The sequence below is a fragment of the Vanessa tameamea genome, chromosome 16, assembly GCF_037043105.1.
Source record: "Vanessa tameamea isolate UH-Manoa-2023 chromosome 16, ilVanTame1 primary haplotype, whole genome shotgun sequence".
Taxonomy (NCBI): Eukaryota; Metazoa; Arthropoda; class Insecta; order Lepidoptera; family Nymphalidae; genus Vanessa; species Vanessa tameamea.
This window is the reverse complement of record NC_087324.1, coordinates 10105266-10124158: the sequence shown is the minus strand read 5'-3', so window position 1 is coordinate 10124158 and position 18893 is coordinate 10105266. Positions and strand designations below refer to the sequence as shown.

Here is an 18893-nt window from a genome sequence, read left to right as displayed (position 1 = left end):
ACTATACTGCAATAAGTTAATCGTTAATATAAAGGATAAATATTTTCATACAAAAATAAAACAAGATTATGTCGCTTTGATTTATTTACAACCGCTATAAATTACATAAATTAGTACCCTAGAAACGTAATGTATTGTCATCGCTTTTGTAAACATGAAGAAATACGCGTACCCAAGCGTTTTTTTTAATGTATATATTACACTCGTCGCTCGCGGCTTCGCTCGTGTTAGGTTAGTGTTAGGGAAAAAAAGTAGCCTGTGTCCTTCCTAGGAGTTCAAACATGCTTCTTATTAAATTTTATCAAATCCGGGTCAGTGGTTTGGCCGTGAAAGAACAACATACAGACAGACAGTGTTATTTTCGCATTTATAATATTTTTTGCCTCCTCTCCCTTTGAGGAGAAGGTTTGGAGCATATTCCACCACGCTGCTCCAATGCGGGTTGGTGGAATACACATGTGTTGAAATTAGACACATGCAGGTTTCCTCACGATGTTTTCCTTCACCGCCGAGCACGAGATGAATTATAAACACAAATTAAGCACATGAAAATTCAGTGGTGCTTGCCTGGGTTTGAACCCGAAATCATCGGTTAAGATGCACGCGTTCTAGCCATAGGGAGAGGAGGCCTTAGCCCAACAGTGGGAAATTTACAGGCTGCTAATTTAACTGTGAAAAATGTGTTGGCATTTATTGGAGTAAACCTATACCAAAACTGCAAACACTATGATGGTCTCTTATGCCGTCGTGCCCCATCTCCCTTTTTTATTAATCTTGCTCGAAACGGGGTATATGGGACTCGCCGATGCCGAGGACGCCTAGTGCGCCCTTGTATACTGGAATACCCAAACGTAATAAAGAAAACCAGCGGTAACCTCGCGTCATTTCGGGGGCGTCACGGGATCCCTCGCGCATGCTATCGTGACGCCCTAACGGTCGGCCCACCTATGCGGTGTGTCAAAAGTGTTCTATATACTTACGTTGGTTTATATTATTACATATATATTTTTACGCAAACAATTCATTTATTTATTTTGCACCTCAATAATTATTAATAATAATATAATAATTGGTTTTCTTTATTGTTTCATTAACTATTAATTTCGATTTTATTTTGTTTCTTTTTTTATCACATTTAGCTTTTATTCTAGTTAGTTACACGAGCTAAACATTTGATGTGAATATGTATATAATATTATTTTAGTTTTACATAACATAATAATATATTTGTTTAGTTGAATTTAGATTGGATCATGAAAGAGTTTTAATTAATTTAAAAGATTTTGAAAATTTTGTTACGGAAAGTTTACTGTTGTACAACCTCCTACCGAATACTCTGAAGTGATTCAAATGTAAATTCTCTTTTATAAATAATATACCTGTTAATAGTACAATTATAAATTATTTTTAATATTTTAATGATTTGTTGAAGTATTACGTGAACTGTACTACTCGTAAATGCGAAATATACTGTTTAATAAGTATTAAAAAAAAAAAGAGATAAAAATCATGAAATTAATAATAATATAATAATAATCATATATTAATTATAATGCGATTGCATTTTCACGGTCATAAAACATGGATAATATTATCCGTCCGTATTATACTGATCAAACTTTAGAGTTAATGTCATATAATTACAGGTGTACCTTTGACAATTATTTCCATTAAAAATAAAAAATAAAACTGTCATGGCCGGTCGCCTGTCTAACGTCATTCCTCCTTAATATGGAATACCTTTGGTTTAGGACGACACGCTCATGTTGTCAATCGCACACAATGCTTTTCAATCAAAAATGAGGATTAATTCTATGTATTCTAATTAACATACGTATATCAATATATTAGTAATATAAAAACTCCATGAATAGGGAACAATATTTAAAAATGAAATAATATAAAAATAATCCGTGTTACAGTATAGTGTAACAAATTCTTTGAAACATAAACTGCAAATCGATTGAACAAACGCGAAATACAAAATAAACTAGAAATGTTACCGACATCGTAAAGGATACAAATATTCAATCATATTTCAACTTGACGCCTCTTTGTTTAGTCATCCTTTTATTTCAAGTTTATGTACATAAATTCAAATTGATATACTCGAGTGTCGTGTTATGTAGAAACGGTTCTGGTATATAAGGAAATAATATAAATAGCGAGAAGTGGTATTTAAATTAATTTTACATTTTGCACAAATGCCACAGTGCCCTTCTGTGACACGTAGTAATATCAGAAAATCAGTGTAAATTTTGATTCTAACTTCTAAATAAATTAATTTTCTTATCAAGCGATGTTGTAATAGGGTACTGAACACTTTAGCAGTCTCGGCTTAGCTCTGCATTGTCATGTTAACCTTGTAACTATCTTGAAATCACTATCGACGTCTTTTTCCTTCGTTTTGCTCGTTGGAACAGATTAGCGCAGACAGGTTCTACTCATTCTCTGCGACCTCTTTCTGCAAGAACCGTGTCTCTCGAAACGAGACAATCCCCGTTCAACGTCTTTCGTTGTCAAGCGATCAAAACAATCTGCGTCGAGAAGTCTGTTGGCGTTTTTTTATTTTTAGAACATTTTTGGTGATTAAACTAAATATCTGTAATTATATCGATCTTGTTTTGCAACATTATGTTCATTATAAGCATGATTTACTCTTCCCATTTTTAATTCTGTTAGATTTAAACCTTCCTCTACATACCTACCTGTTTTGTTAGGTTATATTAAATAATACGTTATATTACAAAGCCGTTATTCAGTAATTGTTACAATTATATTAATTAGGGCATCCGACACGTATCTCACACGCAATGTAACTCTACAATAACTTTTATTAGCAATACAAAAATAAAAGACACTTTTTTTCCTTAATAATAGCAGCGGGCATTTTCAAGTCAGCCGACTGCCAACTGCGCGGGATATATTATAGTGCGTGTGTGTGTGTGTGTGTAAAACACAAGTGCACTTTCTGCTCTCTCTTTGTCTCCTAGTGTATTTTTTTGTCTATTCTTCATATAATCCTTACTGTTGCAGAAAAATCGTCCTTAAAAAAATACGTCACCCAGTCTTAAACGTCACCAACTTTAACTTATAAAGCTAAAGGTAATCGTTATAGGAATGTTAAGCGATTGGGTGAATATAGCCTCTGTAACAAGCTGTACCAGTTAGTGAAAAGATTTTAGGATAGCCTTTTAACTTTTAATCCAACCGGAAGCGAAACACCATTTATTTAATGCAGACCTTTAAGCAATCAAGGCTCAGGAACTCAATTAACTTGTATTATAAATTAAAAAAATAATAATAATCGTTATATTAAATCGCAATATTTAAAATAATTAATAATAAGATAATATTAATATTTAATAATAATGAATAAACTGAACGTCCACATAACTTTAAAAACAAACATATTTATTTATATTGGTTAAACTTACAAAACCGCTATTCGTAATGTTTCAAGTACCAGGAGAACATTACAACGCAGTGGTTTTTGCAACTGGTCTCCAATGCACACTTATACAATTCCAGCGTATAGTGTGGCGCACACAGCATTGAAAATTACGTCAAACGTTTTATTTAGCCTTATATGTAGATCTGGGTAAGTGCGTGTGTACCGGTAAACCACTGCCTGACTCTTACATGATTATGCTTCCCTGGTACTAGTTTAGTTAGCAAGGATTCAAAAGGGTCTTAAAGGAGTCTAGTTGTTTTTTTTTTTTTGCGCTACAAACTGTTGAGTTCATCTTTATGAATCTGGCTGTCGCCTTTATTTAACATCGGATTAAAGTGACACGACGGCTTACGTGAAACCATTTTCGCTTAAAGTAAACTAACAATTATCACAAATTTAGACTTTAAACTTGACAATCTAATTTACAAGACCATCACGACGGGAACGTTAATTATATGTTCCGAGATCTTTTGTTTTTGGATCCCGTTAGGGTCAACTGCAATTGAGGTCGCTTTTTAACCCACTTATAAAAAACGAAGAAGATCTAAAATTCTATATTCAACATGTTATTTTGAATATAAACGCAGATATATTACCTAATTTAAAAAAAAAATGTTGGATACATTTCTTACCTTTGATGTGGTTACATAAAATTTTAAAAGCAAATATTTAATTCTTTTGTTAACATAAATTGTTTAAACAAAACCCTGAATCGTAAAATCTTCACAACAACACGTCAGAAACCGCAACTCCACTCGTATTACTGGTTTCAAAAGCAATTTTTCCGGTCGTTTAAAAAGACCGGTATTTCGATTTCTGACCGTAATGTCAAGTACACTGCAGGTTATTTCGAATAATGTGCCATTTTTCGTTCTTCATTCCAGTCGTTTTTATATAATCCATTGTTCAGATTGGATGCGTGTTGTTTTCGGCTGCTGTACTCGCGGACGGTGATTTTACGTATTGATACATATAGTTTGTCTGTCTAAACATGTTATGTAATAGAAATATTGAAAATGAGATCGTTGTTTTTTTACAACTCTTATTTTTGTAAAAATATTTTCTGTGATTAGAATTATTTAATTAAAATTATTTTTGTTCTCTTTGGTAGAGATTTAATTGAATGTCGTAAATCTGTTTGAATAACTAGCATTTGTACCGGTTACTAATCTACGTGACTGTTTGGAAAATGGCGACTAATGTTTTGTGCGAATATTTAGGTATTACATTATTATTATCTTATTAAGTAAATCTCACTGAACTACAGATAGATTTTCAATAGAGCAATCCAATAAAGATTTAGTCGTTTCTGTGTAAGGTCACTATGACAAATTACCGTTCCGTTACCGTTGTTCGAAGACTTCGTAGTCTTTAGAAGGCCAAGTCCTCTTAACCCTCTGAATATTTTAACGGATGTATAGACTCAACGCGAATCGATAATAGAATATTGCCACGATTCGTTATTATTCTTGCAAACTTGATTACATTTTATATAAGATTATAGTAAGTTAGTAATGGATTAAAATATTATAGTAATGCATGTCTGAATGGCAATAGCTTACCTAGTGACAAAAAAATATTTTAGCCTTAAAATTTTTGGCAATCTGCCAATATTGTCTTCTGATGGTATGGTCACCCATATACATTGACACTTTAAGAAATATTAACCACCCCCTTATCTTCAATGTGCTACCAACCTGATGCCTGATGCGCTATGAACCTCTAAATGTATATTTTGCCTGTAGTTACACTGGACCACTCACCCTTCAAACATAACTCAACTCAGTATTGAATATTGCTGATTTGTGGTTGGTTTGCACAGAGCCCTGCCGCCAAGTAAAATGGAAAATTTTAAGTTTAATTTTTATTTATAAAATTCATCTCATTGTCGGGAGTGAAGGAACTAATTGTTTTTATTCTAAGCTAAACTTATTTTTAATTTAAGAGCGGCTATTTAGAATGTAATTGCGTTTAACCCGCATACATTACATAAATCAGTAACTGGTTATGAAGCGTCCAACCTGTCATTAAAGTTACATTATTTTAATTATTATTTACAACGCATTCTAACGTGTTGATAACCACGTCACTAAATTAAATAAAAAAAAAAAACATTTTATCTGAAGGAATAGTAAATATAATTTATAAGAAGAGTTCAAAATACTTGCAAAATTTGTTCTGTAAATACATACGTCACTTGAAAATTAATCGATAGAATTTTATTGAAATTTATTTCATATTCAGCGGTATTCAGCTATTCGGTAATGACAAATTCGGAACTCACCGCTGAACGATGAAATGTCAGTAAGATGTATGCGACATTTACTTCAATAATCATATATAACATATAAGGAATTATTATAAAAGGGTATCGGCTTAAAGTCGGTTTTTAATACTTGAATTTACGAAATGAATAAGTCTAAGCGCACCATAACATAAACAAAGACTTACATAACATGAAATAAAAAAAACATTACACGAGTTTATATTTAAATAAATTACTGATCTCGCGATGAAAGCGACTTTAGTGCAAGATTAGCCAGACTTAACCCCATTACCGACATATTACCGGATAATTTGAGACATTACCGCTTCCGGCTAACTGCACGCTGCACGCGACTACAATGTGCACGAGAGAATTGTCTTTTGTGAATATTAAATTGTACAATTGCCTTTTGTAAATGCTTCGTATATTTACAACGAGACGTTTGATATTTGTCTTTAGAATGGTAAAAGAAAATATCAAAAGATATTTAATTTCTAATGATCTTATTATATAGCCGTTTTTTATTTAAATATTTACAGTTATTCAAGAGTTTTAAGTTTAACTAATTATTCTGGTTAATATATTATATATTTAATATTTTTACGGTTTTAAAAATATATTTTTGAAACCTATATTTACATATTAGCTTTAATAGGCAAAATATTTAAGTTAATATCGTTATTGGCATTGGCAAATTATCGTTATCGTCATTGGCAAATTTCAAAAACGTATTTTTTTTTATAGTAAGTATAAATAAAAACAGTTCAAATTGGTCCATGAAGTTGAACTGTCGTCGTATACAAAGATGTTTCGTCTTGAAATGCGATTGTAGTTTAGTAATAAAGAGCATTATGGATGTCTGCCCCGTTAAGGATGAATTAACTCTTATATTATCTGCCACAGATACTTAATCACTTAGATGTCATAGTAAGCGGTGTATCAGTGTATGATGTGCCTTATCTTTAATCGAATTCCATTTCCATTTTCTAAGGCGAAAGTTATCAGTTAGTCACTGACAAACATTGTGATTAATTTGCCTTTATCAAAAAATTATCATCTCTGTTGGTAATCAAACAGTTTTCTGACTAATAGACGAATTTCTAAAAACTAAGGAGTTGTAAAACGAATAAAAATTTCTTAAATATATTACAATAAAATTCACATAAATCAGAATATAATATTAAATAGATTTAATAGATTAGGTAGATTTGTTTGAGCATGGAATGTGTTAAGTATTTGTTGTGTATAACGATCAATATAAATGTTTGTTAATACTTCAAATGTTATCGTTATTTATATATAGATTTATTAATATATTTATTTTAATTTAAGCGAGATATATCTCGGTAATTGGTAACTCTATTATATGTTAGGTATGTATGTATATATAATATATATTATGCTAATTCTACACACATGATAATACAGAGATTATATCGCGTTAGTCTCGAACTGTTGAATATTAAACAATTGATGATCTAATCTCTTAATTTATAAGCTTAATATGTATTTATTAACTAGCTAGTTACAATATTGTAATATCCACGTCTTGTACTTTGTATATAATTATCTCTTTAAATTGTTTATCGTGAAAAATCTTTTATAAAAACCGTACCATACCAAATATATAGTTATTTTTGCTTATTATAGTCGTATTATGATGATTAATGCAAAATAATATTTTCTTTAAGAACTTTGCGCGATGTCATTATGTCTAATATTAACTTCAATTATTAACATCTTATTACGATTTATTTCGATGGACTTATGATCTACATATTTAATTACAAATATTTGCGTGCCCGTGACTTTGTTTAGTATGAATATTTTGTCTAAATAAATAAAAATGAATCTTTGTATCTTAGTCATGCGACGATAGGGATTTGTGCAAGCTCGGTCATATCTTCTACGGCAAGCAGTGATATTTAGTATTGTTGAGTTCTGGTTTGAAAGGCGTGTAAGCCAGTGTAGCTACAGGCACTAGTGACATAAGATCTTAGTTCCCATGGTTGGAGGCGCATTAGCGATGTGAGGAAAAGTTCTGAAGCTGCCAATGTATATGGGCACCGGTGACCACTTACCGTCCGGTTGCCCAACTGCCAGTCCGCTAGCCAATTTAAAAAAAAAGTCTGTTCTGGACAGCCATTCTTAATGCAAATAATATTGTTCCTCTGTCTTTTTTGCGGCTACTGATGCTAGTTTCAAAGACGAGCCAAATGCACATACGAGTAATATAGGAATAAAAAAATGCATTATAAAATCAACTTCTAAAATCTGAGATGTGTCTTTGTGGTAGCTTTTTTTTTCTTGATTATCAATAAGTAACTGTAATACTTCTGTATTGAATAAAGATTTTTGACAATGAGTATATAATAATCATACTTCCAATCTCCGGAGTGTTTTAATAAATAAATAATATTATATGAACAAGGGAAATAGACATCACGATTCAACGTATTTACTCATTCAATTAATTATTAATATGATTTCACTGCAGACGTTTGAAGTGAAAACATCGATCTTGGTAGATCTGTTCTAGTTATGCAAATACTGTTTATTGTATTATTTTAATATCGTGTATATGAAAAGTTTCAATCATTAATTTCTCGAAACGAATAACATTCTCATGTTGACTCAGGATAAGCCGAATTTTATTAACATCCCTCCGATTCGTAGCGTTTTTTGAAACTCTACTTCGAAAAATATTTCAATCATATAATATCTAATTAAAAATTCACACAATCATATAATATCAAAATTAAATACATCCTTCTAGTATTATAGACATTTGGATGTTTGTTCTTACTCAATGCAAAAATAGTAAAAGTATGTAAATAAAACAATGAAATACTTTGAATACATTACATTAGCAGCCTGTAAATTTCCCACTACTGGGATAAAGGCCTCCTCTCCCTTTGAGGAGAAGGTTTGGAGCATATTCCACCACGCTGCTCCAATGCGGGTTGGTGGAATACACATGTGGCAGAATTTCGTTGAAATTAGACACATGCAGGTTTCCTCACGATGTTTTCCTTCAACGCCGAGCACGAGATGAATTATAAACACAAATTAAGCCACAAAAACACAATTAAACCGAAATCATCGGTTAAGATGCACGCGTTCAAACCACTGGGCCATCTCGGCTTTGAATACATAACTCTAATCGAGAAGGAAAACAATATGACGTTTATATATGTACATAAACGGTATACGGCAGTCACATGAGATAGTATGTAAGATGCAATTAGCAGACACGATTATCTGATTAATATTATTTATGATGTGTTATGTAAAACGTGACTTACGTTTATTATAGAGGTTATTAGAAAATCATGTATTTTCTTATAAATAATACTGCTATGATTGTACGTGTTACGAAAGTGATACATCGAATTGGGAAGGAAATATATTTGTCAAGTTGGGGAGATATATACATATATAAATGTATTTTCTAGCACAGGCTAACTCTATATCTACCGGATGATAGGACTTTGTATAAGATATTCTGGTTATGTACTATCCTTGTATCTTATATTGCACCAAACATCAATACTAGTAATGTTGTGTTCCAGTTGAAAGGGTTGAGTCATCCAGTGATATAACATTTCAGTTTCCAACGATTTTGTCGCGTTGCTTGTGTAAGAATGATTAATGATTTAATACGGTCCCAATATCTATAAGCACTGGTGGCTGCTTACCATCAGGTGGCCCATTTGCTAGTCCAAAAAAAATATTAAATGTTCAAAATTTGTTTTATAAAGATCAGTCAGTAATGTATTTAAATATATTACTGAATAAGATTCATGGTTTGAGCGTTTGCTGGCTCGTGTACACATTATTTGGTTGTATGAAAATTTGTATATTTGTAAAGCTCAACTATTGATTTTCTTGTTTGTTTTTCTCAGTAGAATCTACATTCTAATATGGTCCAAAATATTATGCAGGGTTAACAATGATTCATATTAATTTACTAAATTTATAAAATTTTATCTTGAAATGCGTGCACTACAAAGTCGACGTGGATGGTATCTTCAAGTAAATTTTTTTATTTAATATTTTAAATTTATTTTGAATAATGATTTATTCTTATTTCGATTGTGAATTTGGCTTTAATGACCACAAACCGAATCAGTTTAGTGGAGAAGAATTGTATTGTATATATACTGAATAGATATTAAAATTAAAATACCGGTTTTTTTTGTAACTCCGGTTTTATTTTCAAGTGTCAACTCTTATTTTTTAAACCGGTCGTATAATTTTGTCATCATGCCATGTGTCTATGCTTAAATTAAGCATTTTTTTTTTTTTTTTAAAGCGATACAATTATTAATTTGACTACAATTATAATCTTAGTGGTTTACAAGGTGTGTTACTGTTTGAAGGATGAGGGGTTGTACCAGTGTAATTTATACTGGACATGGATTTAGATCCGAAAGTACGAAACAGTTTATAGTTTTAAACCCATTGTACGGTGAAGTGGTAACGTATTTATAGCGCCATCGTCTATTAGAGCCGAGCCCAAGCGAAGCGAAGCCCAGTGGTAACGGTTTCAAAACAAGGCAAGAACCGCTGAATTTTCATTAAGAAAATTTGCCACGTGTTTGTGTTGGAATGAGCTCCAAGCCTTCTCAAGAAAAGTCTGCCCGGTGGAACATTAGGCGCTGTTATTTTTACAATATTTATCATTTATCAACCATGACGATTGACCATCACTTGGCTGATTTGTTTGGCTGAATTTCGGCTACGAATTTTTTATTTTATTGTCTTTCCACACTTGTCGTCCGTGTTTTAGCTGTAACGTACCTTTAATTTGTATTAATGTAATATCTATCAATTATTATCAGATATTATCACAATCTAAGTTTCGCGATTAAAAATATATAGAAATATGGGTATTCGTATGCAATATAAGTCGGCATTATAATCATATTGGTATCATATTGGTATCTAATAAAGATAGTAATAGTATTATTATGTTTTAAGAAAATATATTCAGTCTTAGTATATTAAAATATTAAAGTAACCACTGGCCAACCACAGTGAGCATCAAACGGTTATAGGCAATAATACTTGGAGAGTTCAGGCCATTTCTTAAATAATAAAATAAAACGCGTATCTTTGATATGGAATTCTTTCGTCATTGAGCAAACCGTATCCATTTCTACTTCAGCGATATTCATGAATGTATAGATGAATATAAAGTTCTAACTTTTCCGTATATCGTCACACACACGCACACATATAACGGTCAGTTTTCCTTTGTTTCTCTTTTACGATAGATCATAAACCACAAATGTTTTATGAATAAGAATTTATTATTTAATAAATTATCTTAAAAAATTCTCGAGTAAATATTCGGTGCTATTAAATATCGCACTAAAATTTTAAATACCGTTAGTTTATAATCTATCTAGCGATATTGTAAGCTGTCGAAAGATTATTAAAGTTGATTCGACTACAATAAAACGTACAACATTTCTATATTTTATGGTTAGGTTAGGTTTGAATTTTTCTAGTTTAACTGAAATTCACTTGGATTTATCGCTATTTACGATTTTACGGTGGCGTACCGCGTATACGTTTATACTAATACATGTACAAAGACATGAAATTCACGCCTGTCATATCAACAGTCTAAATTTAAAGCGAGTGATAGAGCGAAGCACAGCTTCTTACGTAATAACCTTTAAACACGCTCAATCTTCTAGTATAAGTATTATGTTTATTAGTTTCGTATATATTACAATTAAAATAGTGAGTAATACAAAAAAGTGTCTCTATTAACACATGTTTTTTTTTAATTTTGATCCTTTTACATCAAATATATTTTAAGTATATATAGGGGACAAGGGTCGACGCGGTCTTGATTTGAATAGTAACTATTTTTAAATTTTTATTTGTAAGTAATTAAGGCCTTAAGTTGAAGTCAGGATAAAACAAAAGTTTAATATAAATATTTCTTTGTCCACAGTGTATGAAAGCATACGTTGAATTCGAAGTATGTAATGGCGCGTATGAAGTTTCCTGTCCCGATGATCGCTGCTCAACTGGCGCCGCGCTGGCTTTGGACGAGATCTCGTCCCTCGTCGCATGTTCCGTCATGGAGAAACATCTCAAGTTCCGGCTTAACCACGGTATGTACGAATGCTATATAATATTTAGCTATATGTCTTTGTAATTATATGTTCATATGAAAAAAAAACGAATAATAGGTAAAGTATACTTTACTAGCCGAACGTGCGGCTTTACCCGCGCGAAATTAAAAGAACTTTACCTCTATTACGTACAAATCGTCACCCATCATTTTATTCCTTCGAGGTGTGAAATAAAAAAAAGTACGAAGTCTTAATAACCTAAATAGATTCAACGGTTTAAGCGCTAAGAGGTAACAGACATAATTACTCTCGCTTTTATAATGTTACTACAGATGTAATGATACCTCATAATTAAAAGTTCACATTTAATGAAATAAACGTCGCATAAAGCGCCGATACTGTGGTTTATTTAAATCGTCGGCTTATGACTAGTAATTTAAAATTGCGGTTAGTAACCATGCATCTACGAAAATCTATTTTTACTTTGACAATGTACTGCTTCTAAGTAATTACATTGTTTTAAAGTATACTTAGCTCTCAGCCTTGGCCTTGTTTTACGAAAAACAAAGGAAAACTACCTTGAATGACGACAGTTTCTTTAGAAATGTTCAAAGTTAAGTAGGATTTTATTCGTACATTGCAAAATAAAAGAAGACGTATGTACATATTTTCATACTGTTATTCAAAGTGGTGCTTAACTGTATATTGGTATCAATGACTGCGTATTTGCGTCACAATGGGTGTCTTAGTTTAAGATGAAAGTCGGATTTAAATCATCAATTGAGAAATCGTATAGGATTCTATTTGATGTCACGAATGATGTCAGTTCGACCGATTTTGGGGCGGCCGTTCCAAAGGGAGACAGCCAACGCAGAACATATCTTACTGAGCACGTGTGTGCGTAAACACAATGTCACTTTATTTCCCATCCTTCTTGGCGATAGGCTTTGTGCAAGCCTGTCTGGTTAGGTACCACCCTCTCATTAGATATTCTACCGCCAAACAACAGTACTCAGTATTGTTGTGGTCCGGCTTGAAGGCTGAGTGAGCCAGTGTAACTATAAGGGACATAACATCCCAGTTCAAGGAATGGTTTATATTTCTTACAGCAGCATTGTCAATGGACGGTGGACCTACATCATAAAAGAAAAGAAAACCCTCGATAGTAAAACCCAATAACTTTATTCTTAGCCGTTTTATTTTAGGTTTTATTCGTGATGTGGAATCGGTTTTCTGATGCTAAATGTCACCATCGCCAATATCCATTGGAACTGAGATATAAGCATTATCTTATAACACCCTTGATGGGCTGTCAACAATGACTTCTTGACGTATCATTTTTGTATTGTCCGAAGTTCACGAGCTCAAATTGTGGCAAACGCAACGTAATTTAACGTAAGGCAACGTAAATTATGGCTTTTCCCGCCCATTTTATCCATTAGTCACAAAAGATAAGTCATTATGTCATTGAAATAAATTGATGAACAGCCATACGGATTTTCTTCAATAGTCTGAAACCGTTCCTTATTTTAACGTTCATCTCGATTTACTTCGGATTTTTTTCGAATCGTTTTAAAGTAGGTAATACATTAAATATAAAGGAATTTTATCCCCAAAGTGAAACTAAAATTAAATCATCTGTTCGTATACTATGTTTTGTTATTTGAATACGATACATTTTTTTTTTATTTATATATGGTAAATGCTTTTAAGGTTTTTAAGGACGACGAAATGAACACATAAAAAAAATCATTGGTAAATAAAAAATTGGTAATTTAGTATCGTCATTTTAGAATAATCGCCAATAAAGTACCTAACTTATATAATATCTCTAATATTATAATCCTATAGCATTTACTTAAAAACACATAACACCCGCACCTATATTCTTATTGTATAATTGTTTAAAGCGGAATTTATACCAGCTAACGCAAGGAGGGAAGTCGTCAGAAGGCTAATTATAATTAACTCATCCGTCCTATTAAAAAAAGTTTATATGATATTAGATTATATCATTATAAGAATAAAAGAAAAAAATATAATTAACAATGAATAAAATATTTGTTTAAGATATAATTTGCTAATTAATTTTATTATAAATATCTCAGTGTTGCCAACTGTAATTGTATTAAAAAAGACTATTGTTCTATAATAGTTAGTCCGGTTGAAAATCACTAGAGGCCGAGCCCGAACCGCGAGTATGATCAATGAGACTTAGTTTTCGGTAGTTGTACTTCAACTGTTAGTCCGGCATTTGAATTTTTTCATGTAAAATTCGTGGTAACAACCATCTTAGTATACAAAAACATATCGTTTTATAAAAATCATAACCGTAAATATTTTTCTTTGCATACGTGCTCAATATTAAAGTTTTACTTATAAAAAAATACGTTCTAACCTAACCTAACGAATATAATTATTTCTATGTATAGGGAGGCCTAAGCATTTAAGTCATGCGTTGGTTTACTAATTAACTTATTTAATAAAACATTTGAATTTAAATTAAACATTGCGTGGTAATTATTGGTCTAATGAATTATTTTTTATAGAACCAGAATTTTGTATAAATATGACTTATACGTATAATGTATGTAAAAATAAATGAATACTTTTGCCAAAAGTTATGTTCAAAATGAAAATTTAAGGTTTAAAGAGAAGACTCTTGAGGTCCAAAAATGTATGAAATCATTCCGTCGTGTCATGTTCGTTTCTGTGTAAGAGAACATTTCAAGTCGACCGCATAAATAACCTTTCTGCTTTGAAGGAAAAAAATCAAGAAAATTGTGTAGAATTCAAAAGAAATTATTGGACATGTAAGCCAATCCTCTTTGACTTAGCTCGGTCGGTTGAGTTCTGAGTAATTACGAGGTCGTATTCCGTCGCAGTTGATATTTGTATTCCGTTATAATTCTTTTTATTTCAAGAATTCCTCTTGGAATATTTGAAATTTTCAGAATAGATGCCGTAATGAAAGACCTTTTTTATTTATCGTTGGAAATTGCTTGTATGCAAAGGCCCCCGTAAGTGGAATTTCTGGCCGAGTGCCAGCATACCTACCAAAAAGCGCGGCACCCCGCGCCTTAATTATAAACCTTCATTTAACATTTAAAAGGTGAATATTTTTTCAACGTTATTATATAGGTATTTTTGATTGAATAGGGGCGCATTTTTTCTCTATCTAACAATCCTTGATTTTAAAACAAATTCATTTAGATGGGATACTCTTTCGTGTATACAAATTGCTTAAGTAATATTTATGTTATATCTTAGACGGCTTTATGCCTTGAGTACAGGGTTCTTCCGGAACTAAAAGCCAGTCTGGGTACAGGGTGTCACGGATTACCTCATTGCCCGGGCTTCTCCTAATCGGTAGCCGCGGCTACCGCGTTAATCCATTTGGCAAAGCCAGGGTCAGACAAGACCCAGAAGTCGTGAGATTGAAAAATAGATTAAAAAGTGTAGTGAGAGATAGTATATAGGTTAATTATGTATCAAAAAATGTAAAAAGCCATTCCGAACACAAGAGAAGAGTCGGCAAAGTGATGCCGGGAGGAAATAACACGAGAAAGAAACTTTTGTAAAAATATACTAAGAGTTCTCTTTAAGAAGACTTACACCGTTTGTCGTTTTTATTTATCTTGTAATTGTTTTTATAGCCGCGTTTGTAATGAAAATAATAATACTTAAATTGATTAAACTGCGCGTATATGATGGTAATTACTGTAATAAATAATAAGTAGATATGAACATGAAGTGAAATCACGGCGGCTTGGAAATTTATTGGTTTATTTATTTGTATTTATTGTTATTTATGTCGTGATGGATGTAATGCTATCGCGACCAAAGATCGTTGGTTCAAAGCTTATTTCTGTTTATATTTCGTCTCGTTGATCTGAAGCAAAATAATTTGAATCGACAAGCGTAGTATGACCCTCAACGACAAACCTCTTTCAGAGATCAACGTCTTTTTTTACTAGAAAAAAAAAACCTATATGTAATCTAAATATGAAGTTAAATAAAAAATATTCTAATTCATATGAATATTATTATAATTTATTTAAATATTTTTTCTAACTCTCTAACGAAATCCAGTCAAAATGTAAGCGTACCTTTGGCCACTGAGAAATATTAGTCATTCCTCCACCAATGCCCAACCTTGAGAACTGAGGTCTTATGTCCCTTGTTCCTGTAGTTTTACCGGACGACTCACCCTTCAAACTGCAACACAACAAAACTGAGTTGAGAACACAACAATACTGCAATCACAAGGGACGTAACATATCAGCTCCTAAGGTTGGTGGCACATTGGTGTAAATGTAAGGAATGGTTATTATTTCTTACAGCGTCAATGTTTATGAGCGGTGGTGAGTCAAAAAAATAGCAGTAGAATACATAAGTGATATAAAAAGTGGGTGCTACCTGCCCAGACTGGCTTGCGCAGAGACACCAACATGTCTTCATTTAACGTTGGTTAAAAAGTAAAATCACAAATTTCACTCGTAATGTCCAAAAAACGAAACTGGGATAAGTATGTAATAGGACGTGCTGTGTTTGCATGCAGAAGACCTCATTCCATAATGCAGTGGTGCTCAAAGTTTTTTAAGTGGAGGAAAACAAAATTTTGTTATTTCGTTGCGCAGTACAACATAATATGTGTGAGTAGTGTCCGAGATTATATGTCTTCGTGTATTTAAGGAAGCTTGTTATATTATTAATAATAATTATGCTTTTTGTTGGCGTAAGAGTTAAAATTATAATTAATAATAATAATTAAAGGTGTATCACTGCGAATGACAAAAGTAAAATATATAAAATAAAATAACAGATGTTCTAAGATAAGCCTTAAGTGAGCGATCTCTTTCAGATAACCTTACGGTCTAATGACGATAAATGTTTTATAAAAAATACGCCCAAGAAAGACATAATGAGACATATATGACTATTTATTTATGTGGTAATCCAACATTTTACATACATAACTTAATACGCGTATCCTTTATTCAATATACAAGCAATTCAATTACTTTTTCATTGTCCGTCAAAAACTACAATAGGATAGTAAATAAAACAAAACTCATATCGTACTAGGGGCGCAGAACTATGAAGTAGAGGTGACAACCTCTACTTCATAGTTCTATTTTATTAAAAACTAGTTGTCACCTGTGGCTTTGATCGCATTTTACTGGATGCTCATCGAGCATCGAGTGTTTTGCATTAAGAAGTGGAATATCTACTTCCATGGAGTTCAAATCAAATCAAATCAAAATATACTTTATTCAGGTAGGCTTTTACAAGCACTTTTGAATCGTCATTTAACAAACTATTTAAAGTAAAACTACCACCGGTTCGGAATGTAGATTCTACCGATAAGAACCGGCAAGAAACTCAGTAGTTAATCTTTTTCAACATCTAAAAATACAGTCATGTTAGTTAAATACAATTATATATGTATGTCTCCTGCCTGGAAGTCAACAAGCATTAACTCCACGCTTTTTTATCATCAATATAATCTTGTATCGAATAATATGCCTTCTTTACCAATGTATTTTTTACAAATGACTTGAATCTATGAAATGGCAAAGTTAAAAGTGTCTGCGGAATTTTATTATAGAAGCGGATACCTTGCCCAAAGAATAATTTATTTAATTTGCGGAGTCGGAAACTTGGCGTTCTAAGCTTATCCTTACTTCTTGTGCACATACAATGATTTTATCAAAGTGATCAATGCTACTGTGAATATACATAATATTATTGTAAATATATTGTGACGCAACAGGGAGTAGTCCTACTTTGTTAAAAACATCCCGAAGAGAGTCAAGCTTGCTTCATCAAATTCGGTTCAGTGGTTTCACTATGAAAGAGCAACAGACAGACCGAGTTACTTTCGCATTTATATAATTAGTATAAATTAACTAAAATTAATTATTGTATCACGTTTGTAATATTTTCTAATTGCTTACTTAATTTTATCGCGAAACACTGGTAGTAACTTCTTGAAGCGCAAGCGTCCGCGGATGAGGAGTTCTGAATCGTTGCTAAATCAGTGACTGCACATCAGTAATCTCACCCTCGCTTCAAACATAAACGCATGGCTTTGCAACGCCCTGATTGCTTCTTGTATGAGTTTAAAGCTAAGTGTACAACGATATAATGTTATTTTCAAGTTAATTCTTTCTAGATTAATCGCAGTTTATTTATTGTAGGCGTTTAATTAAACTTTTAAACCTTAATTGAGTTACGTCGATAGAACACGTGTGTAGATCTTTTCCATGGGTTTTAAATTATTACGTTCTCAGTGATGAAAGAGAATATCATATTCTTACGATCCTGTACCTACGTCTTCACTCGGTAGATATATATATATATATATATATATATATATATATATTATCGGAAAAGAATCTGGAACAATTTGAACATACTCGAACATATAATGGTGGATTAAGGTCAAAGTCGTTCATTTTAAAAGGAATGATGAGCGATTCCTCGCTATGGGAACTATATGAGCTATTATTACATATTTTATTAGCCTTAATAATAGTCGTATGTACTCGTATTAATAACCGAAACAAAATTAATTACGCAATGTACTTGAAGGCTAAATTTTATTTTCTAAACATTACAAGTGATTGCTGCCTATTTCACCATACATCGTTTGCGCTACGATCTTGAACTGCGACTACAACTAATGAATTTATTTGAAATTAGAATGATAATTAATTTTTGGAACGAATTTCTTCTACGCGGCCTATAGCAGAGTTAACCTAGCAGAAATCGTTACGTACGGGAAAAGCGTTATGCTGACATAAGCTTAATGGTTACGAATGAAATATACAGACAGAGTTACTTTCGCATTTGTTATATTAGTATAGATTTTTTTAATTCATAAGTCACTATTTTTAATGATCAATTAACACATTACATTAAATGTAAAACTGCCACCTTATCACAGTATAGATTCTACTGTAAATAACCGGCAAGGAACTCAGTTTCAGTTTCACATCCGTCATATTAAATAATATGTCTATTTTAATACTCTTTACTAACATTTTCCTGGACGGATTTATAATGATGAAAA

At 32.1% G+C, this 18893-nt stretch overlaps 1 protein-coding gene across 2 annotated transcripts in view; it reads left to right on the top strand.

Annotated features, from left to right (window-relative positions):
• The window catches only part of LOC113395501 (probable E3 ubiquitin-protein ligase RNF144A), a 135200-nt gene that overhangs the window by 94256 nt on the left and 22051 nt on the right, over positions 1-18893 (top strand). For both annotated transcript variants that reach the window (XM_026633091.2, XM_064217346.1), the window contains one exon: positions 11692-11854. In XM_026633091.2, the coding sequence (XP_026488876.1) occupies positions 11692-11854 (163 nt within the window). The remainder of the gene's footprint in view (positions 1-11691; positions 11855-18893) is intronic.